The 27,804-nt window shown below is 37.3% G+C and overlaps 5 protein-coding genes across 12 annotated transcripts in view; 1 reads left to right on the top strand and 4 right to left on the bottom strand.

Moving 5' to 3' along the window:
• Positions 1 to 6,181, bottom strand: part of galt (galactose-1-phosphate uridylyltransferase) — a 30,651-nt gene extending 24,470 nt beyond the window's left edge. For 2 of the 6 annotated variants that reach the window (XR_013296703.1, XM_077586323.1), the window contains exons 1-4: positions 5,863 to 6,181; positions 2,671 to 2,840; positions 2,360 to 2,435; positions 2,061 to 2,109 (exon numbers count right to left, since the gene is read on the bottom strand). Coding sequence is in view for 5 of the 6 variants with exons in the window: in XM_077586323.1 (XP_077442449.1) it covers positions 2,061 to 2,109; positions 2,360 to 2,435; positions 2,671 to 2,840; positions 5,863 to 6,157 (590 nt within the window). In the remaining variant the exon portion in view is untranslated. Of the gene's footprint in view, positions 1 to 825; positions 940 to 2,060; positions 2,141 to 2,359; positions 2,436 to 2,670; positions 2,841 to 4,117; positions 4,363 to 5,862 lie in introns of those variants that run through there. The other 4 variants (XM_077586327.1, XM_077586326.1, XM_077586325.1 and 1 more) reach the window with 4 other exon arrangements.
• Positions 6,182 to 7,564: 1,383 nt separating this feature from the next.
• katnal2 (katanin p60 subunit A-like 2) lies at positions 7,565 to 15,652 on the top strand. Its single transcript, XM_077586181.1, has 16 exons — positions 7,565 to 7,685; positions 8,263 to 8,333; positions 8,432 to 8,598; positions 8,671 to 8,719; positions 8,781 to 8,877; positions 8,958 to 9,050; positions 9,166 to 9,213; positions 10,593 to 10,670; positions 11,520 to 11,618; positions 12,202 to 12,265; positions 13,847 to 13,965; positions 14,133 to 14,224; positions 14,708 to 14,818; positions 15,104 to 15,266; positions 15,326 to 15,443; positions 15,519 to 15,652. The coding sequence occupies exons 1-16, from the start codon at positions 7,635 to 7,637 to the stop codon at positions 15,650 to 15,652; spliced, it is 1,554 nt and encodes a 517-aa protein (XP_077442307.1). The 5' UTR covers positions 7,565 to 7,634.
• A 145-nt stretch (positions 15,653 to 15,797) lies between these two features.
• hdhd2 (haloacid dehalogenase-like hydrolase domain containing 2) lies at positions 15,798 to 21,065 on the bottom strand. The gene is made up of 9 exons (XM_077586179.1): positions 20,944 to 21,065; positions 19,673 to 19,782; positions 19,485 to 19,587; positions 19,071 to 19,176; positions 18,880 to 18,964; positions 16,840 to 17,005; positions 16,639 to 16,689; positions 16,022 to 16,085; positions 15,798 to 15,947 (listed from the first exon to the last, which is right to left on the bottom strand). The coding sequence occupies exons 2-9, from the start codon at positions 19,771 to 19,773 to the stop codon at positions 15,844 to 15,846; spliced, it is 780 nt and encodes a 259-aa protein (XP_077442305.1). The 5' UTR covers positions 19,774 to 19,782; positions 20,944 to 21,065; the 3' UTR covers positions 15,798 to 15,843.
• Positions 21,066 to 21,934: 869 nt separating this feature from the next.
• Positions 21,935 to 23,770, bottom strand: ier3ip1 (immediate early response 3 interacting protein 1). Its single transcript, XM_077586180.1, has 3 exons — positions 23,603 to 23,770; positions 23,084 to 23,185; positions 21,935 to 22,763 (listed from the first exon to the last, which is right to left on the bottom strand). The coding sequence occupies exons 1-3, from the start codon at positions 23,691 to 23,693 to the stop codon at positions 22,708 to 22,710; spliced, it is 249 nt and encodes an 82-aa protein (XP_077442306.1). The 5' UTR covers positions 23,694 to 23,770; the 3' UTR covers positions 21,935 to 22,707.
• A 247-nt stretch (positions 23,771 to 24,017) lies between these two features.
• skor2 (SKI family transcriptional corepressor 2) overlaps positions 24,018 to 27,804 on the bottom strand; it is a 106,655-nt gene continuing 102,868 nt past the window's right edge. For all 3 annotated transcript variants that reach the window (XM_077586177.1, XM_077586178.1, XM_077586176.1), the window contains 4 exons: positions 26,354 to 26,419; positions 26,123 to 26,221; positions 25,953 to 26,020; positions 24,018 to 25,025 (listed from right to left, as the gene is read on the bottom strand). In XM_077586177.1, coding sequence (XP_077442303.1) covers positions 24,969 to 25,025; positions 25,953 to 26,020; positions 26,123 to 26,221; positions 26,354 to 26,419 — 290 coding nt within the window. In that variant the 3' untranslated portion in view covers positions 24,018 to 24,968. The remainder of the gene's footprint in view (positions 25,026 to 25,952; positions 26,021 to 26,122; positions 26,222 to 26,353; positions 26,420 to 27,804) is intronic.

Here is a 27,804-nt window from a genome sequence, read left to right as displayed (position 1 = left end):
TGTGTGTGTGTGTGTGTGGGAACCGCCTGCTGAAATAAAAAGCGAAATCCCTCTCTTCAAAACTCTGAATGCTGAGGAAACTTGTGGGAGAACACCTGTCAAAAATCGGACCATTTTTGACATTCTGAGTGGATTTTCCGTCGAGGTTTCTGGTTTTAAGTGCTCGTCAAACTGACAGAAAAATAACTAGCGTGCCTCGCGAGTTGCCCCTTGCAGAAAAAGAAGAGAATGGAAAACAAACTGCATGAATAAACATAATTGTCCTATGAATGGGGGAATAAGAATACTGATTTTTTTTTTTTTAAAGAAGAAGCAAGAAAGCCTTATTTTTATTTATTATGATGTACTGTGTCCGACAAGTTCTTGCAAGTAGAAGAGTTAGCAAACGCAATGTCGCGGTATTTCCCAAAGCTGAGTGAAGTTGATAAGTGATTCTTGACTCAGAAGAAACAATGCAAACCTACAAACTGATACTGAAGGTGAGTATTCCTGACTATAATTGACACCCACACTATGTGCTGCTAAATGTCGGTTGTTCTCACAAGCCCAGATGTCTTGTCTAATTTTGGTCAGTTTGATGCAGATGCCAGGTTGAAGGAAGCATATGGTCGAGCTGCGGATCTACAAATAAACTTGCGTTCTTGATCCCCATCCAAATTGGCTTCTGCTGACAGAAAATGTACTTTAGCAAGCTAGGAGCTTACAGAGTTTAAACTCATTACTGAAGTCAATCTAAATTGAATGTAGCCAATTAACATCTCTACGGGACTTGAGAGAAATCATGAACCCTTAAGAAGAAATTGCAATTAGCCTGAGCTATCCTACCTCCAGTCCTTCATGATGACTTTTTGTTTCCTCTAGAAGACAAATCCCCAAATTCTTGTTTCTGTAATTGCTTGTCTCAATGTCGCTGGGGGCCCACACACTTTTAGTTCAAGCCTTTGCAAAACAATACAACAATATGTATGGTTAAAAAAAAGCGAAAAGGTAAAAATGCACAAAGAATCCACACAAAGATAGCTAGCTATGGATCTAGCTATCTCGCTAGCTAACTACTTAGCTTTGTGTGAATTCTTTGTTTTTATCTTTTCATTTTTGCCATGCAAGCTAGCTAGCTAGCTAGCTATCTAGCTAGCTGCTAGCTATCTAGCTAGCTGCTAGCTACCTATCTTTGTGTGGTTTACTTGTGTTATCTTTTCGTTTTTGCCATGCAAGCTAGCTAACTAGCTAGAGATATATGGCTACAAAGTTAGCGATAGATAGATAGATAGATAGATAGATAGATAGATAGATAGATAGATAGATAGATAGATAGATAGATAGATAGATAGATAGATAGATAGATAGATAGATAGATAGATATAGATAGATAGATGGATAGATAGATAGATAGATAGATAGATACTTTGTTTTTACTACTCAGCAGGCTGTGGATGTCAACTATTCATTAGGCTTGTGTGCTGAAGGAGAGCAACAGGAAGGGAGTGTCTATCCTGTTAGGCATGTTTAACACGTATGGATTTTATCTATTCTGTACAGCCATTATCATGCAGCTATTAAGTAATTTCTTTTATATAGACTGTACTTAGACGTATCGGCCTTATCTTTGGAGGTTAGGAAATATTTTCACCCAGAAGAAAAACAAAGCATAATGTGCGAAGGGTGTAACCGGGTGAAAGTTTAAGGAAGTCCAACACAATGTTGGAAAGCAAATCACTGATCCAAACTTCGCCTGAATATACGTATGGTAACTCTAATGTTGAATGGTCCAAAAGAAGAATCCCTACTATTCTATCACAGGTAGTCCAAAGATAACCTATTTTAGATCTGTATAAATAAGTCATCCACTTCTGCCAAGATACTTTTGAGTGACATTGCCTAGAAATTATTATAACAATGGCTTTATTATTGTGGTAGTAGTTGGCAGTGGTGTAAAATTACGCTATATTATATTGAGTGATGTTTCTAATATTTGTTGATTGATATCTGTTCTTATCAAAAAAGGACTAAATACCTAAAAGGGCTGATAAACCACAACAAATATAAGTATGTTTTCTTACCACACCCCTCTGGCAGCTTTAGACTGGAACAATGGATGTTGATCTGCAGCTGAAGAGCGCAAAATCTTAATCACACGATTCTGTATAATGTAACAGTAATCAAATGATCACATTGTAAAAATAACTTCTAAGGGATAGCTAAATGCTAGCTGCTAGCATTTTAATCTTCTTCCACCTCATGACTATGGTGCTTTTATGATGAAGAACCATGTGAGAGCAGCAAATTAATACACATTTGCAACACATTTATTTTCCCTCATGTGAAATAATATTATTAGACTGATGAAAGAACCACTTACCGGGATCTGGAGCATCTGGTTGGATGGCAGGAAAGTCATTTTCAAAAACAAAAGTGCTCTTGTATTCTGGATTTTTCTACGGAGACAACACAAGAAACACTCATTTCATTTTGTCTGGTTACCAGTGGATGACCAAATGTGCAACTGGTGAGTCATCAGAACCAGAAGGACCTTCATTTACCAGCTAAATTACAATATACAGTGAGAATATGTGATTTAGAAGCTGGTTGGTTTTAACAGATCTTAAAAGCTTCTTCACTCATAAGTCAAGGTACCACTGTATTTTGTAAGTGCGTTTTGTAAGCGGTTACCTCTCCATTAGCACGTTTGTTTCCGGGACATAATGGATTGTACGGATCATATCTCGGTATGCATTCCTCTGGAGGTTTTTCCACCTGACCGGTCCAGGGTCTCTTCATGCGGTGGGCTGAGACCAGGACCCAGCTGTCCCTCAAAGGATTATAACGCAAATGCTGGTGCTCTGAGGGTGTGTTGAGACAAAAAAAGTAATATGTCTTTAATACCGGTACACTCAACCAAGGTTTGTGCTTCATAAAAGATCAAAATATGCTTTGTTTGAACGGTCACACATTAGGAGTAATAGGTGTCATTTCTCAAAGTCCTGTTTGTGCTTTTCAGACAACTTGATCAACGGCTCTTGCGTGACTCAGCCTGGCTTCATCTAACAATACACTGACATAGTCATACGATAGCAGCATACTGAAAAATACCACATAGGCCGTATGCACATTTCTAATCCATTTTCGTGGAGCAAGTCAACGCAAAAAAATGTCTTCACAGGAGCAGACCGATGCATTTTTTTTTTTATGTAGCTGACCTCCAAAATGGGAGCCACCAGGATTTTATTTTTTTTTTTAACTATGATTCGGGATGGGGGCGGGGAAGGATTTGTTTTCTGTGGGAGTAAGATGGGATGGAAATGAAGATCCACTCCCGTAAATCACCCTCTATTCTAACATGTCATTCTAATTAATGTTGCTTTTTTTTTTTTTTGAATAAGCAGCAAGACCCCCCCCCCCCCCCCTGCCTTTTTCATCTATCGAGCTCAGGGCGACCATTTTGACACTTGCTGTGTTGACTGAAAATGACATCACAGTTGCTGAGGGCTTAGGTTAACGACCAACCTTGGCTCAATTTGAGAATATCACATAACTAAACCCAGAAAACCGGTGAGCTGTGATTGGTTGTTACCTGAGTCCTTAACAACTGTGATGTCATTTTCAGTCGACAGCAAGCAGCAAAATGGCTGCCACCTGAGATGGATAAAAACGGGTGGATGTTGCTTTATTCATATTACACAAAAGCAGTTATTAATCTTAGACCGGCAGGAGGCCCCGGGGACGACCCAGGACACGCTGGAGAGACTATGTCTCTCGGCTGTCCTGGGAACGCCTTGGGGTCCCGTCGGATGAGCTGGCTGAAGTGGCTGGGGAGAGGGAAGTCTGGGCTTCCCTGCTAAAGCTGCTGCCCCCGCGACCCGACCCCGGATAAGGGGAAGAAGACGGACGGACAGTTATTAATCAGTTTCGACTTGTGGGGTTGCATACACTTAATTGTAAAAAGTTGTTTTTTGTGTGTGTGTTTGTTTGTTTTTGCATTAACTTCCCTTTGAAGCACCCCAAGAATCTCTAAACTTTTGAGATTTAAAATAAAAAAACGCAAAAACTAGTTTTGATTGATTGTAGCTCCGGGGTTGTTAAACATTGCAACGTAAGTCAAGTCACTACGACTCCCTACCTTTTGGATCAAATTGCGCTTCAGGAGCACTCATGTCAACAACGTTGTTTCATTAAAGTGTTCTTCCATTTAAAGCTGGTTTTGCATGAAAACGCTTCGTCGGCTACTTCCTATAAAACCGGAGCATACTATTTGCTACCAAAATACGTGGTGTTTATCTCTTAAAAGGAGACACCGCAGTTCAAGTAGATGGACTTTACTGGTACATATCTTCAACATACCATGAATGGTAAACATGAAATACAATCAGAATTAAAACAGAGCCTTAAATTAAGCCTTTGTGTGTAAACGCAAACCCTAGAAATACCATTGAATGGAACGTACAGCGACATCGTCATCTGATTGGTTCAGCGGTTACGTCCCGCCTCTGCTGAACCAGGAAGTTGCCGTCAGTCTATTTTGTTGACGGTGTGAGCGTGAGTCGTTTCCTCTCCTTGGAGCTCTTCAACCTGTTGCTGCGTCCCCGTCTGATTTGTCTTTTATTTTTGTGTTAACAATGGCTTTTTTCACATCGTGTTGTCGACTCTTGGTCTTTATCGGAGTTGCCGTCGTTGCCGTGCTCCTGCTGAGGCACTGGATGGCCACCAAGCAGTACATTTTCAACCACGACGATATCGCCAAACTGGCCAAACAGTACGCTGGTGAGTTCGAAGTTTGAAACCGGAAAGCACGCCAAGATTCGCATGGATCGTCATCACATGTCGTATGAACGCGTCCAACCTTTATTGGCATGTTTTTGCATGCTTACATTATCTCATTGTTTGTTCTATTAGGGCAGGACCACGAGCAGGCCTTCTCCAAACTGGTTGTCGAGCTGAGGAAGAGGTAAAGCGATTTTGCAGCTGCTAGTATTTCAAAGCATGCATGATTATTGTTCAGTGTTGTAGTCTTGGTCTTTCAGTATTACTGTATAGGTATACTTACAGAAGCTAATTTGAACCCTAAACAAAATAAAATTGATCTAACTTTTAGTTTGATTGGGGCACTATTTCTAACATTGGTTATTTTATGTAACCACAAGAGAGGGGCAAGTTATAAATAGCTCAGTAGAAAGCACCCATCTCTGCGTCTCCCAACCTTTATTGCCTTTAAGGCAATTTACATAAGAAAAATATCACTATGTTGGTGTTTGATCTTGATCACAAAGTCATTAGTGCAAAGTTAAGTACGTAAAAGGAAGTTTCAGGACAAGTTGTGAGTTATATTTACAATCTAGCTAATCCAATGTGAACTAATCTAGGTATCCCGGCCACATCCTGCCAGATGAAGACCTGCAGTGGGTGTTTTTGAGGGCTGGAGGTTTCATGGGTTCCATGTGTGTCCTCCACGCCTCCGTGACAGAATATGTGATACTGTTTGGTACTGGAATAGACACATCAGGACACTCAGGTGAGGACAGAGGGAGGTCTGTGTGTGTAGCGCATTCAGAATTGTGCGAAAGGGATTGTTTATTGAGTTTGTCACGGTCAAAGACTGGAGGCATTCAGAGTAAAACGCCTTGTGGAACTTTTGTTGAATTTGACAGGGATTGTCTCTGTTTTTCTATAGGTCGTTACTGGGCTGACATTTCTGACACCATTGTCTCTGGTACCTTCAGAAGGTGGAAGGAGGGAACCACAAAGATTGAACTTTTCTATCCTGGTATTTATAAAAAAAATGTTTCTTTCATGTCAGGTGCAACCACAATACAATTAAACCGGTATATTTTATATGACAACATCATAAAACAAATAACGATGGCTTACCTTTTAATCTCATGCAGGTGACACTGTGACGCACGAGATGGGCCAGGCTGCAGGGGTCCAGTGGACCGCCGGGACGTGGATGGTTGAGTACGGCCGAGGTTTCATCCCGTCCACGCTGGGTATCGCTCTGTCCGACACCGTGTTCTGCACCCAAGACTTTATCTCCTTGTTCCACATGTTTAAAGTGTACGGCAAGGCGATGCTGTTGGAATGGGGAACAACGCTCGCTGAGATCGGAGTGTTTTAAAAGCAAAGTTGTGACGCTTAAAAAACACCTGCACTGGGACAGTGACATCACCAGCTACTCATGATGATGTGATGTTTTGTCTTAGATGTCTGACATGGAGTAAATTCTTGCCAGATGATTGTTTTCACCGTAAATGAAAGAACATCTTGAATATGCTTGATTTGAGAACTCAGTAAACTGCATCAACACTAATACCAATACTGGACTTTAAAAAAAAAAAAAAATGTTGCCACTCCTTTCAGCATTAATCTTACACTAACAGGCTCCTTGAAATCTTACACTACGAGAGCATTCCTTTTAAAGCTGCCTACACAGACAATAAAGCCTTTCGGTGCTAACAAAACAAATTGTCTTACGCTGTGGTTTTTAGAAATGAGGCTCAAAAAACCTTCCAAGTACTTGCTGAATGTGACATTCTTCTGAGGGGTAATACATGACTCATTGTTATCGAAGGAACCTCACGTTGTTGGTTGATCGTCCTGCTTCCTGTTACGTTTGATTATTGCGTAAGCACTGCTGAGATGTTGTGTCTTGTTACTTTCTATAAAGATATTGTATGTGTTGTGATTTTTCAGTGAATTCTGAGTTGCTGTCTTTCTGTACTACCTTCCTGAAGAAAGTGAATATGAAAAGCAATCACACATCTCGTTTTTGTACCTTAAATGTGTGTAATTGTTATTTTTCTACCACAAGCTTTAAAATTCGTATAGTAGTGACATTTATAGCTGGAAAAAAAATCTCAATAACTCATTTTCTTACTTTTCACACTGTACAGTAGGCCTATGTGGTTCTTGTAAGTCTTGAAGGAATGAAAACAATACTTAAACCTTAAATGTTGATGAGCACACATGCAAATAAACAATTTTGAAAATGTATTAAAACTTGTGGCTTATACTGTGTGCGTTGATTAAATCAAGGTCAGTGTTTTGCCATTCAAGTCATAGCAACTCTAGTTAAGTCATTACTTTTGGGAAACAATAGGCCTACACTTAATTTTAATTTTTTTATATTTATATATTTTTCGGGGAGGGGGTATGTTTGATCAAATTTAATGATTAATATTTTCATTAGCTAAAATGAATCATAAAATCGCTGCAAACAGCCGCACTTAAGATATGTACAGACATCTTTCAAACGTTACAATTATGAACCGAATTTACATGCAGACATTTTGTAATTCCGATTGAAGATCTGGTCAACTTGTTACGATAATCAGGCTGCGTAAACTAATCACATTAACGACAGATATATTACCTAACCCTGACATAAAATGACGCAAAATGTAAGGAGCGCAACTTGCTTTGGAACAATGGAGAACGTGCATTAAAACGTCACTGACGATTTTAAATTAGTCCATTCATCGTTTACACTCACAGTAGCATAAATTGGCATACTGTAGTCCAAATAATGAAGTATAACTACGGCAAGTCCCGAGGGACAAACTACCACATAGCCCATTCACACCAATTTCTCTCGAACACCGTATCGGAAAGACGCCTTACACTTACTTATTTTTTAAGCGGCAATGGATGTTTCTTACAGTGCTACAAAACATTTAAATCAAGCCCGAGAGGCGGTAAGTGAAAATGCACTGCTATACGTCATGTATTGTCGTATTTTTATAGGCCAAGCGTTTTATCTGCTAACACTGAAAACAAGCTTGCGTGCCTCCAAAATTGTGAATCGTAATTACAACACTTAATCGGGGACAAAAAATATTGTTCCCATTATCTTATGCATGTAATAGTTTGTAGCTTTACTATTAATTGGTAAAAGTGGTTATTTAGTACTGTATTTTATTTCATGCTTGCTCGGCGTGCACTGGTTGCCTGGTTACCCAGGTTGAGTCAGCGTAAATTGATGGTAGTTTATCGCCCTCTATTGGTGATAAGTGGAAGGGGAAGAAGAATGCAGTTTTTTTTTGAGTGAGCAATAATCAACTAATTCCAACCTTACACATATTTGCCTCCCATCGCTGTTTTGTATTTTGACAAACAACAACAAAGAATAATTCACTATATGAAGGCTATGATCAAATGCGTGTGACTTAAAGAATGTTATTTTTACCCTTTTTTTCCCCACAGTAATTGTCCTGCATTTGTTAATAATTTGTCATTTATTTATCCTGCTTTCTTTATATGTTTATTTATTAGGATGAATTGAAGATTGAAATGAGGAAGAAGAGCCTTCTCATCCTAATCTACCAACATCTGATGAGGCAAGGGTCAGTAGTGACTTCACTATACTCTAAACAATTTAAACTACACAAAAAGCAAACGGAGCAATCAATAGTGAAATGTTTTTGTTTGCTCTATCCAAAAGCTACGTGGCTACAGCAGTGGCCTTGGACCAGGAGATGAATGGAGGCGTGAAGAAGTTTGAAGTTTGCGAAAATGTCGATTTGGAGATGGTGTTGATGGAGTACGAGAGCTATCACTATGTCAAGTTCCAGAAGTATCCCAAACTTATCAAGAAAGTGGTAGAAACAGGTGACAATTTAACAGCAAGTGTCACTATAAAATCCCATCGTGCTTAACAGGTGTCATCGTATGTCTTTTCAGGTCTCTGGCTAGATGAATGCAGAAATACAAGAAGTAGTGGAAAAAAGAGGTGAGAGTGCAAGTCAAAGTTGTTTTCCCACTTGCTCGCCTTACCGCCATTTCTCTGCTAGGGCTGCTTGTTCAGTTGTGAAGCCTCTCCCCAAAATCCTGATCCCAAACCTTGGTGGAGAAGGAAGAGGGAATGCTTCTGGTCCTGCACATGCAAACGTACGGAATTCATCTCAAATCTATATTGGATTATAAAAGATGATTCATTTTTAATCACTTACCATTTTGTAATTTGCCAGGGCGATGGCTTGTCTCCAGAATTGTCAGAATTTGTTATCAGTGTTTGCCCCATCGGTTCAGCACAAGCTGGAGGGGCGTCCATGACCAAGAAGGTGATTATTGTACTGTAGTTATTATGACTTATTATTTCTGCCGGGGAAGATTTAGTTAAGCTTAAATGAGAGACTTTGTGGATGTACTCAAAATTGTGCACATGTTGTGTTGTAGGTCCAAATGACTGATGACAACATGGGAATCAGAGGAGACATCAATCAGGTGGAAATTATTATCAATTCTCCAAGTAACTAAGCGTAATCCGAATTTGTATGCAAGTTGAAATGTACCGTAGTCTTACTGCTATCTTATGCTAATGCCACCGTAGAATCAAATATGTTGTAAACGTTTATATGAAAAACACTTCCAGGCCATAAACGCAAACAAAATCAATGAAAATAACATTAACTAATCTTGCTATAAAAACAATTAAAAAAAATACTAATCTTGCTATCTGAGGCTAACAATAGCATAGCGCTACCTCTATGCTCCAAACTGCGCATAGCCACCGTAGTCTTACTGCTAGCTTATGCTAATGCAGTCGTAGAATCAAATATGTTGTAAACGTTTATATGACAAAACACTTCCAGGCCATAAACGCAAACAAAATCAATGAAAATAACATTAACTAATCTTGCTATCTAAAAAAACAACAACAAAAAAAACAAATCTTGCTATCTGAGGCTAACAGTAGCATAGCGCTACCTCTACGCTCCAAACTGCGCGTAGCCACTGTAGTCTTACTGCTAGCTTATGCTAATGCAGCCGTAGAATCAAATATGTTGTAAATGTTTATATGAAAAACACTTCCAGGCCATAAACGCAAACAAAATCAATGAAAATAACATTAACTAATCTTGCTATCTAAAAAAACAACAACAAAAAAAACAAATCTTGCTATCTGAGGCTAACAGTAGCATAGCGCTACCTCTAAGCTCCAAACTGCGCGTAGCTACCGTAGTCTTACTGCTAGCTTATGCTAATGCAGTCGTAGAATCAAATATGTTGTAAACGTTTATATGAAAAACACTTCTTGGCCATAAACGCAAACAAAATCAATGAAAATAACATTAACTAATCTTGCTATCTAAAAAAACAAACAAAAAACTAATCTTGCTATCTGAGGCTAACAATTGCATAGCGCTACCTCTACGCTCCAAACTGCGCATAGCCACACTAGTCTTACTGCTAGCTTATGCTAATGCAGCCGTAGAATCAAATATGTTGTAAATGTTTATATAAAAAACACTTCCAGGCCATAAACGCCAACAAAATCAACTAAAAACAACAGGTACGGTGACTGTTAACTAATCTTGCTATCGGATGCTAACAGTAGCATAGCGCTACCGCTACGCTCCAAACCTGCCCTTAGCCACCTTGATAACAGCTAGCGTCACATCAAGATGGTTTTCATCAACTGGCTAAGCCTCTAAACTATCCTGGTCAGAAAGCTGGCTGTCTTGGGTTTGAATAACTCTTGAGTGCGTATATAGCACAATATGTAATACACAGAAGGACTTTTGCCTCTCATCATCCTCACAAAATAATAACAATCCTAATAAGTATTGCCCTTCTTCTAAAATCATTCTGTTGCCTGGCAGGAGCGGCTGTTGAAGCCCCTCAGTGGTTTTCCGGGAATGAGTGGTGAGATGAAAGAATTTGCCACAATTATTAATAAGGTACTCCACACACACACGAACACTATGAATTAGGCGGATGTTTTGTTGTTGCAAAATCTCAAAATACATGATTCCCGCAGGTGTTTAACTCATTCACTGCCATTGACGGTTATAAACGTCCAAAAATAATTTTAACAATTTTTATTAGTTTAACTTTTTTTTTCTACTTTTGTTAACAAGAGTATGAAAACCTAGAATTTTGTTTATTGTACATTTAGAACAGATACAATTTGTGGTTAATCGTGAGTTAACTAGTGAAGTCATGTGATTATTTACAATAAAAAAATGTAATCGCCGGACACCCCTAATTTTTAATAATCGTCTCGTCAGGCGATGAAATTTTTTATTTTGTAATTAATCACATGACTTCACTAGTTAACTCCCGATTAATCACAAATTTTATATTTGTTCTAAATGCACAATAAAAAAAAAATGTTTCTAGGTTTTCATACTTTTAACAAAAGTGGGGGGAAAAAGTGAAACTAATTAAAATTTTTGACATTTCTAGCCGTCAGTGGCAGTGAATGAGTTAAAAAGTTGACAAAAACTATATAAAAGCGATGTGCCTATTTTTTTAATATATTTTTTTAACTCGATAAATATACATTTGATACAGTATGTGATGCCGTGATACCCAATGCTGTACACTAGAGTGCAGCAAAGAGCTCTGTCAAGAATGAATTGATACGTTGTATTAATGAAGGCTTAAGTTCTATCTGCTTCCCTGATGGAACGTTTCACACCAGAGGACGCCTCTTTAAGGCCTAATGGCCGCCTGGCTGTTTCTAGCTGATAGCTTCAACATGCATTACTGTGTGTGTGTGTGTGTGTGTGTGTGTCCCGTTAAAGGACATCTATTTGTACAACCCCAACGTGAGGTGGGAGGACATCATTGGCCTGGAGGATGCAAAGCGATTAGTCAAAGAGGCCGTCGTCTATCCCATTAAGGTGTGCCCACTGCTATTTCAGCACTCGCCCTTCTTCGATTCTGAATACATCTCCCTTAAAGGCCGTTAAGAGGAGGGGGTCAAGCCGTTCTGTTAGGCTGACATGAAATCTATACGTGGGGTAATATGGCAACGCGTGCGTCGATGGATAGGCGGCGAGGAAAGGGGCAGACTTCATGCGGAATTTCTATACGCACGCATCCGAGATGTCATCAGTCTGATGCGTCTGATGGATGTGATGACATCAAATCAGGTCGTCTGCATCCTCTTGACATTTACACGACGAGATGAGGACCGATGCGCCGATCTGCCTCCCTGCAGCTCTTCCTTTATTGAATAACATCCTGCCACCACATTTTGTCTCCATTATTATTCATTCTCTGGGGTAGAAGGTCACTTTGGTGATTTCACAAACCCCTCTTTATCACCTCACATTCAGACTAATGTACGGATTTGTTAATGAGACAATCCCCAAGCTCCCCAGTACAACAGGAATATAGCTGCCCTTTGCGCATGTAGAGTGTTTTCTCAAATATAACCATTCCCTAATAATGAAGCTTTTTTTTTTTTTTTTTGTGCCACAGTATCCCCAACTCTTTAAAGGAATCCTTTCTCCGTGGAAGGGATTGTTACTTTATGGACCCCCAGGTAAAAAATTTTTTTTTTTTTTAAATACATACATTAACTCTTTGACTGCCAGATGTTTTCAGAAAAGGGATGCCGTGGGTGCCAGCCGATTTAAGCATTTTTGACTGATCTTTCAAGGTCCACAGAAAATTATGTGTTTGGACTATGGAAACACACATACTACCAAATGAAAGATTGGACTCTCATCTTTCATCAGAAAAAAAAGTTTGTTTCTACCTTATTCCGTTTTTCAGTAATCAACAATAGAAAATGGTTAGTTTCACCTCTGTTTTGAAAAAAAAAACGTCTTTTAACGTCTTTGGCACTCCTCCATATGATTTCACTAAACGTTATTTAACGTTTTCGGCAGTCAAAGAGTTAAGTAAATCAATAAAATGCTTAATATAGGCCTGCAAAATTTCTAGAATTTTCAAAGTTGCAAATTTTCCAAGGGGATTTTATGGATTCGGGATCAATTAAGGCGTGTTTTTAGATGTTTCCCTCCAAGTTCAACACAGCTGCATAAAATGATCAGGATCGTTGTCAGGTTCTTGCAGAGCTTGCTGATGAGATGTTCATTTGAAGCAGGTGTGTTGGAGGAGGGAAACATCTAAAACATGCAGCATTCCAGCCCTCGAGGACCAGACCTTGAGACCTGTGTTTTAAATGTCTCCCACAGCCAACACACCTGATTCAAAAGACCATCAGGCTTCTGCAGTTTGCTGATGAGCTGATTAGTTGATTCAGGTGTGTTGGAGGGGGGACACATGGACAATAGGATGCATTGGGGCTCTCAAGGACCGGACTTGGGCACCCCTGTTAGAAAACATGCGGTATTCCAGAAGACCAGTGTTTAAGACCTGTGTTTTAGATGATTCCCTTCTCCAACACACCTGATTCAAATGATCAGGATCGTTATCAGGCTCCTGTAGAGATTGATGACAAGCTGATTATTTGAACCAGGTGAGTTAGAGGAAAACATCTAAAACATGCAGAATTCCTGCCCTCGACTGGAGTTTGAGACCTGTGTTTTAGATGATTCCCTTCCCCAACACACCCGATTCAAATTGTCATGATTGTTATCAGGCTCCTGCAGAGCTTGCTGATGAGCTGATCATTTGTATCAGGTGTGTTGGAGGAGGGGGGCATTCTAAAAACAGTCCAGTCCTTGAAAGCCCTAATCCAGCCTGTGTTTAAAAAAAAAAAGTGTCTCCCACCTCCAACACAACTGATTCAAATGGCAAGAATTGTTATCAGGCTTCCCCAAATCTTGCTGATGAGCTGATCATTTTAATCTGGTGTGTTGGAGGAGGGAACATCTAAAAACATGCAGGGTAGTGGCTTCGGACATACCTGAATTAAGACATTTTGATGCCCTCACGTGTGGGCAAGGAGAGCTATTTTGCGTGGATGTCTGGTTATGCCAACATATTGATGCTTGAATGTGATAGCTTTCTATTAAATTACCGATTAATTTCCATGGAAAGCTTCCAATTTGTAATATTTACAAAAGTCCCCATCTTAGCTTTCCAAGTAAATTGACCAGAAACTTCCCGGAAGCTCACCGGAAATTTTCCATCCATTTTGCAACCCTACTCACAGGTACGGGTAAGACCCTGCTGGCCAAGGCGGTGGCGACTGAATGTCGGACAACCTTCTTCAACATATCAGCATCAAGCTTAGTGAGCAAGTGGAGGGGAGACTCCGAAAAACTGGTCAGGGTATGTCAGTCTTCAGGCACTGGTCACAAAATTAGGTACACCTGTTGTAATTGTATTTCGGGGGGTGAGTTTGAATATTTAATACACTTCTTGTATTGGAGGTAATTATATTTTGCAGGGGTTTTCTTTGAATTGAGTCACATGTAAAACTTTGTTTTTTTTTGCAGGTTTTGTTTGAGCTGGCACGGTACCACGCCCCGTCCACCATCTTCCTGGATGAGGTGGAGTCAATGATGGGCCAGAGAGGAAGCAACGGAATGTAAGCTTTACATAATTTAACGTGTGACTTCCATCTCATCGTCTGCCCAAATGTTAACCTGAGCAGGCCAGAGAAGCGATGCTTAAAGTACAGTATGTTTAAAAATGTAAAAAAAATTATGTCCTCAAAATAAAATATTTTCTTCAGATTGGAAGCGCTTACATACCTCAGGTCAAAAGTTTCAAACATAAAGCACTTGAGGCAACTTTAGTTAAAAAACAACATGAGCTTTATATTTCATAGCAGGAAATAACGATGTCATCGGCATATGAATTCAAATTTGCATCAGACCCATTTATGCCTAAATCATTGACATAAATGACAAATAAGAGGGGGCTTAATAAAGACCCCTGTGGCACCCCCTTATGGACAATAAAAAATTCAGAGCACATAACAGTTCAAAGTTCAAACCCTAGTTTATAGCTATGGAATAATATAATATTGTTATAGTTGCTCAGTTCTAAATGGTGTGTGTGTTTTCAGAGGCGAGCACGAGGGAAGTCGAAGATTGAAGGCAGAGCTCCTGGTCCAGATGGATGGACTGGCGAGATCAGAGGACTTGGTTTTTGTATTGGCAGCCTCTAATCTGCCTTGGTAATTAGCACTGAATACATACAAACTTTAAAGTCCCACAATGTTGATAAACCGACACAGCTGCTGAGGGTTTTATATTTATTTCTTTTTTTTTTTTTTTTTTTTACACATTCCTTCCTCAATATACAGTACGGGGATTTCCAAATAAGCTTGATTTGAAATAGGACTGCTTAACATTCTCAAACACCTTTTATTGGATCTTTTTTTTTTTTTAGATCAATGGGGATCTTTCTTGAACTGTTGTTTTACTCTGAGAACCTCACATTTAAAGCCTTCTTCCCTCAGGGAACTGGACCACGGCATGCTAAGAAGACTAGAAAAGAGGATTCTTGTTGGTCTTCCTCCTGCACCGGCCCGCCAAACCATGATCGCTAATTGGCTGCCTCCTGTCCACTCCACGGGAGAGTTGCAGATAAAAGCTGAGCTCGACTATGAACTTCTGGCAACGGTAAGTCGTTCCACATTTACTCGATGATGTCAAAATCAAACGGTGCTTTTGTTTGGCAGGAGATGGAGGGCTACTCTGGCTCTGACATCAGATTAGTGTGTAAGGAGGCCGCCATGAGACAAGTCCGCAAAATCTTCGAGGCTCTGGAATCGAATCAGGATGTTCGGACCAAACAAGGTCCGTTCATAGACACCTACTGTGGTACGGTCGTGATTATCATGCCGGTTATTAACAAACGTGAACCCTTTGCAGGAGATGCAGGCACCTTCCGGCTGGAAACCGTGACAACGGAGGACTTCCTGGAAGTCTTGGCGTACACCAAACCGTCGGCCAGTGGCGTGATGGAGAATCACATGGCCTGGGAGAAAGATTTTAAATCCGTCTGATCGACCGCTTTCCATTCCCTCGTAGTTACTGGCTTCCAATTAGAAGGGAATTCGTTCACTTCAGAAATCAAACCCTTTCTCAGGCAAGCCGTCATGGAATAATATAGAGACATTTTTGTTTTTGCACTATTATAATAAACTAGTCATTTTCGTTATGTACATGACACCTGCCTTCCCTTAACCAAGTGATGTTATAGTAGGTTCTTAAGGATGTGTTCAACAGCATCTGGGAAAGTGTCGCACGTCAGGTGAGGAGCAGGGTCGATTTTGTTCTCGTCTCCTTGTCTGTATTTACCTGCAATGTGACCCCAGGAGTCAAAGTTCAGGTCCCGTCACCGAGAGGGCCACAGAATGTCAGGTTCGTCTCACCAGTTCGGACCAGAATTCCCAACATTCCAGCACGCTGAGCTCCTCCTACGTCGTCCCTGGCATCCTGTGAGAACGCACAAACCAACGTTAAATTAACTCATTCACTGCCATTGACGGCTATAGACGTCAAAAATTCATTTGAACTATTTCTATTAGTTTAGTTTTTTCCATTTTTGTTAACAAGAGTATGAAAACCTAGATATTTTTTTTTTACATTTAGAACAGATATAAAATGTGTGATTAATCGTGAGTGAACTAGTGAAATCATGCGAATAATTACGATTACAAATTTTAATCGCTTGATGCCCCTGATTTTTTTTTTTTTTTTTTTTTTAATTTAAAAAAAAAAGATTATTAAAAATTAGGGGCATCATGTGAGTACTATTTTTAATCATAATTAATCGCATGACTTCACTCGTTAACTCACGATTAATCACACATTATATATCTGTTCTAGGTTTTCATACTCTTGTTAACAAAAGTGGGGCAAAATTTTAAACTAATAGAAATAGTTTAAATGAATTTTTGACGTCTATAGCCGTCAATGGCAGTGAATGAGTTAAAAACTGGACCTGTGAAAAGGGAGGCGGGATCTAAAGAAATCTGAGTACACTTACATCTCCAATCATGACTGCCTCATCTGGTTTACACCCCAAATCAGCCAGAGCCTATATGGAAGAAAACATTTTTACGACAATGCAATCTGGTATGATCCGATGTAAGATCTCATTTAAATAACCGCCTAAAAAAAAAGATGCTGTGGAACTATCAAAACTAAGCAGATTTTGACATAACTGAGAGATTAGTGGAAAAACAACCTGTGTGAAAAACGTCTTTTCAGGCTTTCCCACTACAGTAGCTTTACAGTCTGTGGCATACTCCAGTCCGGTTACAAAGGGCCCGGGGCCCAAGGCCAAACCGTCTTTCCTTTTATAGTAGCGAGCCTTATGGATAGCGATGAGTGGAGCACCATCCAGAATCAGTCTGAGGGACAGAAATCAGCATGTCTGTGTGTGAGATTAGTGTTTCCTAAAATTTACTAACTCATTCACTGCCATTGACGGTTATAGACGTCAAAAATTCATTTGAACAAATTTTTTTTGGTAGTTTAACATTTTTTTTCCACTTTTGTTAAGAGTATGAAAACCTAGAATTTTTTTTTGTACATTTAGAACATATAAAATTTGTGATTAATCGTGAGTTAACTAATTATTTAATTAATTAAATCCTAATTTTTAATTGTAATTAATAGCATTATTTCAATAGTTAACTCACGATAAATAAATAGATCAGTAGTCAGAATGTATTTTATTTTATTGTATTGTTAGATTTTCAGTAAAACTATTGTGTCCTGTATTTTATTTTTTATTTTTTTTTAAATATAGTCACCCTAACTTAATGTGAGCTCTCGGACAGTTTTATGAACAATTTTTTTTTATTAATTTTTAATTGTAATTAATCGCATTATTTCAATAGTTAACTCACGATAAATAAATAGTTCAGTAGTCAGAATGTATATTATTTTATTGTATTGTTGGATTTTCAGTAAAACTATTGTGTCCTGTATTTTTTATTTTTTTTAAATATAGTCACCCTAACTTAATGTGAGCTCTCGAACAGTTTTATGAACAATTTTTTTTATTAATTTTTAATTGTAATTAATCGCATTATTTCAATAGTTAACTCACGATAAATAAATAGTTCAGTAGTCAGAATGTATTTTATTTTATTGTATTGTTAGATTTTCAGTAAAACTATTGTGTCCTGTATTTTATTTTTTATTTTTTTTTAAATATAGTCACCCTAACTTAATGTGAGCTCTCGGACAGTTTTATGAACAATTTTTTTTTATTAATTTTTAATTGTAATTAATCGCATTATTTCAATAGTTAACTCACGATAAATAAATAGTTCAGTAGTCAGAATGTATATTATTTTATTGTATTGTTGGATTTTCAGTAAAACTATTGTGTCCTGTATTTTTTATTTTTTTTAAATATAGTCACCCTAACTTAATGTGAGCTCTCGGACAGTTTTATGAACAATTTTTTTTATTAATTTTTAATTGTAATTAATCGCATTATTTCAATAGTTAACTCACGATAAATAAATAGTTCAGTAGTCAGAATGTATTTTATTTTATTGTATTGTTAGATTTTCAGTAAAACTATTGTGTCCTGTATTTTTTATTTATTTTTTTAAATATAGTCACCCTAACTTAATGTGAGCTCTCGGACAGTTTTATGAACAATTTTTTTAAATAAATTTTTAATTGTAATTAATTGCATTATTTCAATAGTTAACTCACGATAAATAAATAGATCAGTTGTCAGAATGTATTTTATTTTATTGTATTGTTAGATTTTCATTAAAACTATTGTGTCCTGTATTTTTTATTTTTTTTAAATATAGTCACCCTAACTTAATGTGAGCTCTCGGACAGTTTTATGAACAATTTTTTTTAATTAATTTTTAATTGTAATTAATCGCATTATTTCAATAGTTAACTCACGATAAATAAATAGTTCAGTAGTCAGAATGTATTTTATTTTATTGTATTGTTAGATTTTCAGTAAAACTATTGTGTCATGTATTTTTATTTTTATTTTTTTTAAATATAGTCACCCTAACTTAATGTGAGCTCTCGGACAGTTTTATGAACATTTTTTTTTATTATTATTATAAATAAATAAATATAACACAATATTGATATATTTGCAGGAAGCCATCTAGTAAAATATTTATTAGACCCAATAAGTGAAAAGGATAATTTCCCATAAACAACTGCTCATTTTGGTTGTGAATCAGTGAAATATAAAACTAATCTTGCTCCAGCAATCCATGGTCTGTGCAATCACCTGAAAGCCTTGTTCATAGTTTGGTAGTCAAAGTGATCAGGAGCGAGTCCGATGACAACAGCATTCGGTTCGGATGTGTCAATACCTGCAAAGCAGATGGAAACCTAAATTACTACAAGACTTAACAGTATGTATGAAGGAAAAGCCAACAAATGTGTTTTATGTTAGGTACTATTTTTCCAGACATGTACCTGTGAAATCTTCCAGGGCGCTGTCCTCCACTAGGAGCAACGGTCTGTGTTTTGCCTTCTCTAAGAGATTCCTCGCAGCACTCAGTGATGTGAAGATCTCATTTTCCTGTATGACAATTTTTTTTTTTTTTAAAGAGAGCAATGATGATGACATGTCAAAACGGTAAAATTACCGAATGAACAATACTGAGCTCTCCAGAAAAAATACAATTTTTTTTTAAAAAAAATTAAAAAATTGCATACTTCACATACGATTTAATTTATGATAACACATAATTGGACATCACCTTGGAGAAATGTTTCCAAATGTTGTGTGTGTGTAAATATAAAATACATTTTAAGCTTTGCTTACATGCTGTTATTTGGATATTCTGAATACAATTTGTCACAAGAATTTTTATTTTATTTTTTTACCTGGATGTCAAAGTTGAGCCGTTGCAGCCTTTCCAGCAAATTCTTCTTACTCTCTTTGGTTGTGTTGGTCACGAACTTGACGGCCAGCGACGCCTGCCGAAGCCTGACGACATCCAAACATTAAAACCTTCCATTTTGAGTGCTTTTGTGGTCTTTCATTCATGCAGTAGCCCCACAAAGCTCCCCACCTGGAGAGGGCATCCTGTGCCCCGGGTACTGCTGTGTCTTCTATGTGCAAAGTTCCACTTAGATCAATGAGGACGGCCTTTAGAGCACGTCTGCTTGCCATTCTTGTCACCTGCATGAGAGAACGTGCGCACCGTGCACACTAATACTGTAGAGACCAATGTATACTGTATTCTAAATAAAATAAAGTAACCAATAGAAAATATAATAATCCTTCATGTTTAATGGGGTCATTTCCATGCACCTTCTATCCTTTGGTAAAAGCTACTTGGCCTTCAGTCTGGGTAAAATTTGTTAAACTGATAAATAATAATAAAGTCCACTGTAAATGGCGGTTTAGACCGTTTTTTAAAAAGCTGCCCGAACCATTCATTCTTTTTGATGTATTATAATCATAATCCATGCCGAATTGGCAAAGTGGATCAGATTACTGTGTTGTTCAAACCTAGATAAGGGGAAACTGAGAGGATTATTAACTGGTTGGTCCCTAAAATGCATGGTTTCCTGCCTAGAATGCAGATTTGGGAGAGGGGTGATCCCCTATTATTATTTAGACATGCTTGGATTTTTGTCATGTAGTTATCAGTTTGGGGGGCACTTACTTAAACAGCTCATGTGGCCCGTATCTGTTATTTGTATTTAGCTCAGTTTAGAATCAGAATCTAAGCCAAGTACGACGTGTGGGTGTGTGGATGTTTGTGGATGAGGTACAGCTTGTTCGTTTGGTTGTTTTTATTGAAACTCTGCTTTTAACATTCACAGCATTAGGACATCACACATCCGTTCAAAGTTTCCATCTTTACTTATTAACATTGAAAATATTCGAAAAAATCAAACAACAATTCGACATTAAAGTGTTTTCAGAGCACTGGAAATGTGGAATATGATGTCATAGCATCCATAGGAAGTAAAACTGCAACGAGCCTTTTGTTGATACCAAAAATATGAGTTTCTCATGTAATTTATTCATGGTGTATCATGACTTTTGGGACACGATTTACGTACATAACCATTACCATATTCTGATCTGATATACTAATCTTCAGTTGTTACTATTTATAGGTTCGAATTTCTTCCAACAATACAAACGTCTGCTTCTAACCTACTGGTTACATTTGACAGGCGCTTAATTCATTCACATTTATTGATGCTCTTCAAAACGTTTTAACACCGTAATTTATTAGGTTAATTGTAAATGATGCGAGACGGAAAGACACTCGTTAACATGTGTTAGTTTCGATTAAAAACGGTTAAAAAACTTTAGCTTGCTAACCTCTGAAGAAAAGCTGCTCCTATTTCCGGTTCGAGTCTTCTTCGTTGGTTATGAAAGAAGCGTTTTCATGTTTTTATGTTCAGTACTGCCCCCTCACTGAAATATTTACTTTGATGCCGCTATTTAAAAAAAGAAAGAAAGAAGCGCCATTGTATGATTTTACTTTATTTCCACCACATTTCAAGGCTGTAATCATTTAAGAGGGTTATCCCTAACCACTTAACCACTCATTACGATAGAGGAAAAAAATAATAAAAAAAAACATATGTGACCCATTCCACTAACAACGAACAGGCATATCGCATTAATGGCTCGTTGAGGGTAGATTTTGTATGGTATTAGTAAAAGGCTAAACCTTATCGTGACATGATGCCAGAAAGCGCTGTGACAAATCCTCTTTTCATGTTACCTCTGCATAATGAATACATGTTTTGCGGTTTTTGTTTGTACGTGTATTTTTGCATGTGGAAAAACATAGTAAAGACTTGTCGGCGCCTTTAATCCCTTTTTATTTATTTATTTATCTCAACTATTAAATCTATAACTTTTTGGGAGGGGGAGATTCATTCACTTTTAAAACCTTGGCTACATTGTTGTTGTTTTTTGTTTAACCTTGTTTGCTCTTTTTCTTCTTCTTGAGAGATGATGAAGCCAGGACTGGTGTCACAAAACGTGTTTCAAACTACAACTTTTCCCCTTCTAAGTAACTGGAAGGATTTATTTAGAATCCTTCGTCATGACATGCATCTTGATTTGTCTTCGCAGCGCCTCTATAAGATTTTCTTGATCTTGAGGGAAAGTTTGGGTCAATAAAGGTTGATGAGGCATGGCAACATTATTCTTTGCCAGGAACTGTCAGATGCTCAGGGCCTTGTGAGTCCCGTCACAACTCTCGTACTGAAACAAGGAAACACCACAGGATATCTTAACGGACATGCTGGTTGATTGTCTGGCCGTCAATGAAGAGGGATAGCTCATTTGATAATATAGATTCCAACTCATTATTAAGTTTATTATTTTCCATAAAAAAAATTAAAACTCAACACCACGTTCTGAACACACACAAATTACACAAAGATGGCCTGTGCTCATTTACACATATTATTGTAAACCCAAAGATCAATGTAGCCTAATCACAGATTAAACAGACTTTTGCTGGGAATATCCCTCTGGTAAACATATGCTTTCAATTCTAGCAGAGCCGCATTTGCCAACCCTCTTTTTTTTTCTTCCAGTTTTAATAATATTTGCTGGGATCAACAGGGCAGGAAATGGTGATAATTCACAGCATATGGGGATTATTAAAGAAGTGGAGCAGCAGGGGGTAGATGAGTCGAGGCGAGGGAATTGTGTCAATATTTTTAACAGAGAGGGGAAAAGATGAAGAGAAAACATTTTTGGATTGACATTTTTAAGCGGGACATTTATTCTGAGAAAAACATCTCGAGGGCAATACACATTTTTTTTTTGGACAATTTTTACACACATTTGGCACAATTTTTTCTTTGTGAAAAACGGACACAGAACCTCAAATTGTGAGGCAGATGTACTCACCACTGCGCTATAGTGCTGGTATATTAATACATGTCATTAAAGATTAAATTACAGTATTAAAAGGCTTTTTCTTAAAAAGTGTGCGAGAACACTGCTTCCACTCTAACATCAACTGCGTGTGTATGCGCGTGTGTGTGAGAGCAAAAAGTGAGAAAGATTGTTCCTTGGTCCTGCAGTTTGAGTTTGATACTTGATCCTGTTGACCGGTCCTCACCCAAAAAGCAACAGCAGAACGATGGAGGCTGAGTTCACGATTATTAGAGGCACTAGAAAAACAAACATGGAAAAAATGATTTAACTCAAAGTGATAGCTAACTTCAAAAGACATAAATTATAAGTATATATAAATTTGAAAATGGTAGAATGGTTTTCACTGTGATAATATAGATTAATTAAACACAATGAATGTACTCTTCAGAATGCCAATTTCTACCACATTTTGAAAAAAAAATGTTTTTAGATTGTAGACTATAAAACTCTATATAGTGATTGAATCTATATAATATCACTTTTTAAATGGAGCAACTGAAAAAAGGTTTTCCTCATTATTCTAATCCACCGAGTCCAGCGGGAAAAAGGAACTGACCTCTCATGATAGTTCGGACTGAGCGGATGAGATTGAGGACTTGGGCTTTGATTCCCGGGTCATCTCCAAAACCTGAGACCCCGTGGTCGACACCTGATCCAACTAGAGGGAGATAGAAGAAAATACACAGGTGAGATGGCAAGTTCTGAAATATTATGTACGCACACACTGATCACAAATAAGGGAGCAATTAACATAAGAGCAGCACTTTAAAAAAAAAAAACTGTGACTTTAAAAAGGTAATGGCTCTCATTTATTATGATGTATAAACTAAATAATGTGCATGTTACTGGAGATAATGTGTTACATTAGAGTGCAATCAGAAAAATGTTGTGTTTTACATACAAAAAAAAAAACCTTATCATGCACAGATTATATATTTAAAAACAAAACAAAAATGCATCTTCTTTACTGGAGATGGCAACCACTGTCATTAAAGCGAACACATTCGCCTACCAAAACATTCTATTAAAATACGCCGCGTATATACGTTTAGCTCAAGAACGACTAAACACTTACTTTTGCTGAGAAACCTTTCTTCGTGCAACACGGCGATGGCGTTTGTGCACAGAATAGCGGTCTGGATGAGAGAATAGAGTGTAAACGCCATGCTGGCAACTTCTCTGCTCTTTCTTCGACCACTCCCACAGATGCGGAGCGGAGGGCCGTAAACGGGCGGAAAATGTCGCACAAAGCAGATGAGTCGTAAATCGCACATTGTCAACGTAAAGCTCAGTTTTTACGTCAGCAAAAATCGAAAACAAACTTTTTTATTTTATTTATGGTGCCACAACAATATATATATATATTTTAATATATTTTGGGATGTACATTACTGCATACTATACTGTCTTTCGGTTAAACTCTTCTAGCTCGTTATTAACTTATATTGGTGGTGACGATTCAGTAAATATTCAAATTAACCATCCAGGCGTTATTCATAGTCTTTTAATTTACACATACAATAAATTGTAGAGAACATGAACATATGTTATTTAAATACATCTTCAGTTTATAATTATAACATCTTTCTCAGTAAATGACAACTTTATCCATTCATTTGGTTCATTGTATAAACAAAAATGGATGAGTTTTCATTTCACACTTTGTGAGAGATACAATTGACAGCGTCGTCATCTTTTCTCTTTGTAATAAATAATCATATTTTTAAAGTCAGGGTCTTAGGCCCCAATACTGAAAGGAAAAATAACAAACACATTTAAACAGACTGTGAGGATGAATACTCACACATTGGACATTATGTACAATTCTGTTCGGGATATATTACAAGTTCCGTATATACAATTCGTGTCTGTGTATGTGAAAGTGAAACCTTTAATTTATTATTTATTTATTTTAGAAAGTAAATTAAAAAGTACCTATTTGGATGCTTATCTGCAGAATACCTCTTAGGACAAGATGACAAATGATGTTCTTTTGAGGTAACACTTAACTGTGTGTTAAGGATGTATATGTTCACAGTAAATAATGGCTGATATGTTGTTTACTCTTATTACGGCAACCAAAACAGTAACAACAGTAACTATATTAGCACGAGGACTATATCCTCAAACAGTGTGTTTTATTTACAGCAGCAGTCCAGAGTTCTGAACAAAACAGTCTGAACTTAATCTGACTCTTGATACCTTTAAAAAGTCTTTAAAAAGTCAGGTAGTTGAATTTTTAGTAGATTAGCCTTGAAATCCGCCAGGTAAAGTTCATGGTGGGTCCCTTTGGGTCCTGGTTGGTGCCTTTGAATCTGACTGCTGATTTTCGGAAATCAATCCCAAGGAACAGCACAATGTTGGTTAAGTGCGAGGAATCCAGAAACATGCCTGGATTCTACTACTGTATTTTTATTTTTTTTGTTGTTGTTACATCGGAGCTATTTATTCATATGGGAGCTGATCTTTTCTTTTCTAATGATGTTTGCATACGGAATCTGAAACACACAAAAGTTTGAAAAATGTGAATTAAACAATTGTTGAGGTGAATAAAATGTGTTGGGGGGGTTGTTGTTGTTTTTTAATTTTTTTATTTATCATTAGCAATGTGCGTGTGTACATGCAGGCTTTGTGAATGCACACAAGCGACTCCAGTTGTTCCAAGTGACAGAAAGCAAAGACAAATGGAGTCTGTCAGTCTATCATGTCAGCTGTGATGATTGATTCCGATGCTGCACAGGAGCTTCTCACCCATGAAAGACAAACTTCATGGTTGGATTTACTCTCTCTTATTTGGATGCACACATAAGCAACAACAGAGCAGTCTAATTGATTGATTTTTACCAGGCCGGGGGGGCGGGTGGGGGGCTGGGGGGGTCTATTTGCTTTAACTCGTTCACTGCCATTGACGGTTATAGACGTCAAATATGAATTTGAACTATTTCTATTAGTTTAACATTTTTTCCACTTTTGTTAGCAAGAGTACGAAAAAAAAAAAAATTATGTACATTTAGAACAGATATCAAATTTGTGATTAATCGTGAGTTAACTCGTGAAGTCATGTAATTAATTCCGATAAAAAAAATAAAATCACCCGACGCTCTTAATTTGTAATCATCTTTTTCTTTTCTTTTTTTTAATTGCATCAAACGATTAAAAAAAAATCTTATTGTAATTAATCGCATGACTTCAATAGTTAACTCACAATTAATCATACATTTTATATCTGTAAATAAAAAAAACATTTCTAGGTTTTCATACTCTTGTTAACAAGAGTGGAAAAAATGTGAAACTAATAGAAATAGTTCAAATTAATTTTTGACGTCAATAGCCGTCAATGGCAGTGAATGAGTTCATATGAAGCATATCAAGTATTGGTATATAGACTGTGATATGCATGATTCTGATATTATTATGAGTCTTACCATCTGTAAATGCTGAACCATCTCTTCTCTGTAGGCTAGCTCTCTTTTCATCTGGTCTTGGAAATTATCTGAAATAATGAGGACAATTCATTAAGAAAACATGCACATTGTGGAAAGGGGAGGAGAATTATTATTTTTTTTTGCCAAGAATAGCACTGAACTTGACTTACGGAAGACAGGAAATGGGGAGGTGCCCTTCAGAGCGTGAAACTCTTGCTCCAGTCTCCTCCGGAAGTCGATCTGCTCCAGCAAAACCTTCTGGAGCTCCTCTGTCGGGGGCAAAGACAGAAAAGATGACAATGTTGCAAAATAGATGCATATGCGTATAAATAAACCCCAATAGGCAAAACAAAAAAATATATATTATAAAGAAATGTGTGTCAGTCAAATCATTTGCATACCTTTCTCCATATTCTCCACATCCTTCTTTAGCTGCACAGGAGACGCAGCCTCTTGAGTTTGATCACCTGAGAACACAAAGACCTTTTTATATTAATATGAAAACTATTTCGTAACAGCGTTCGAATTCTTATCAACAGCTTGAGCGAAATAGTTGCAATTCGCCATCTGGCCTCTAGAGGTCAGTGTCGCATTATGATAACAACTGAAAGGCTTGACCACGCTCCCCTCATTGGAATTCCAAACTCCATTTGTGGTCAGAACGTGGTTTTGTTTGCCATTAGGAAGAGCTTTGAAGAACGGAGAGTTAATTCTTCTTGGGTACTGATTAATGCCACAGGTTTCCAGTTTGACACAAACTTGCTCAAAATGGTACATTTAATAATTAATGATATGTGTGTACATGAAGACACCGATTTCTCTCTCACAACAATATAATATATCTATTTATTATATATAATATAATAATATTTAACAAGACAAAACAAATATCGATATGTAACACCTATTCTATATCCGTACGCGTTTACATTTTTAAATGATGTCTTCCAACAACCTTCCCAGGAAATCACAATGTCCGTCCTATATTTCAGTTGTCATACATTTTTTGCTTCTGTTACAAAAAGCCTGCTTCTGATACCATTAACCAAACCTGGTTACTGTAAAGTCCCTTGAATAACACTCATGAAATAAATAAATAAATAAATACATTGAGAGGGTATTATACAGGAGGCTAATAAGAAACAGATTTTTTTCTACATTGTACAAGTACCTAGGCAGTACATAGGTGTAAAAAAAAAAAACATGTTTTTTTTATTATGCATGTTTTACATTTAGTATTTAAAAGTACATTTAAAAGCAGTTAAGGAGATTTAAAAGCAAAGTAAAAAAAATACTAAAAGAGTGTACAGTACAAAAAACAGATTTTCAAAAACCTGATTTTAAAAATAGTTTGAAAAAAAAAAGAGTTATAGGTATAGAAAAAAAGCATAGTTTATAACCTAGGTTAAAAGTATTTACACTTTATTGGTATGTTTTGAGTCTTGATATAATAAATACATAGAAAAAAAATGATTAAAAAAAACGTATTATACAGAAGTACAGAGCGAAACCCCCCTGCTTTTTAAAGATGTTTTACGTGGGGGTATTATACCCGGGTGCACGTTATTCACAGGATTTTACCCTAACCCTACAGCAGGGGTGTCCAAACTTTTTTTCTTCAAGGGCCACATACAGAAAAATCAAAGGATGCAAGGGCCACTTTTAAGTTGTTTTTTTTTTATGTTTTTTTTTTTTTTTAACTTTAATTTATCAATCACACCAAGCTCAACCAAGCAATTGCATATTGTTTATATATGACAGTGTTGTTTTTGTTTTTTAACTGAGCAAAAGAGCAATCTGTAGTAAGCGGACCATTTTTTAAAGCAGTTACTTGGAAACAATTCATGTAATA

This window comes from Vanacampus margaritifer, chromosome 14, assembly GCF_051991255.1.
Source record: "Vanacampus margaritifer isolate UIUO_Vmar chromosome 14, RoL_Vmar_1.0, whole genome shotgun sequence".
Lineage (NCBI taxonomy): Eukaryota > Metazoa > Chordata > Actinopteri > Syngnathiformes > Syngnathidae > Vanacampus > Vanacampus margaritifer.
This window is presented reverse-complemented; position numbering and strand designations above follow the sequence as displayed.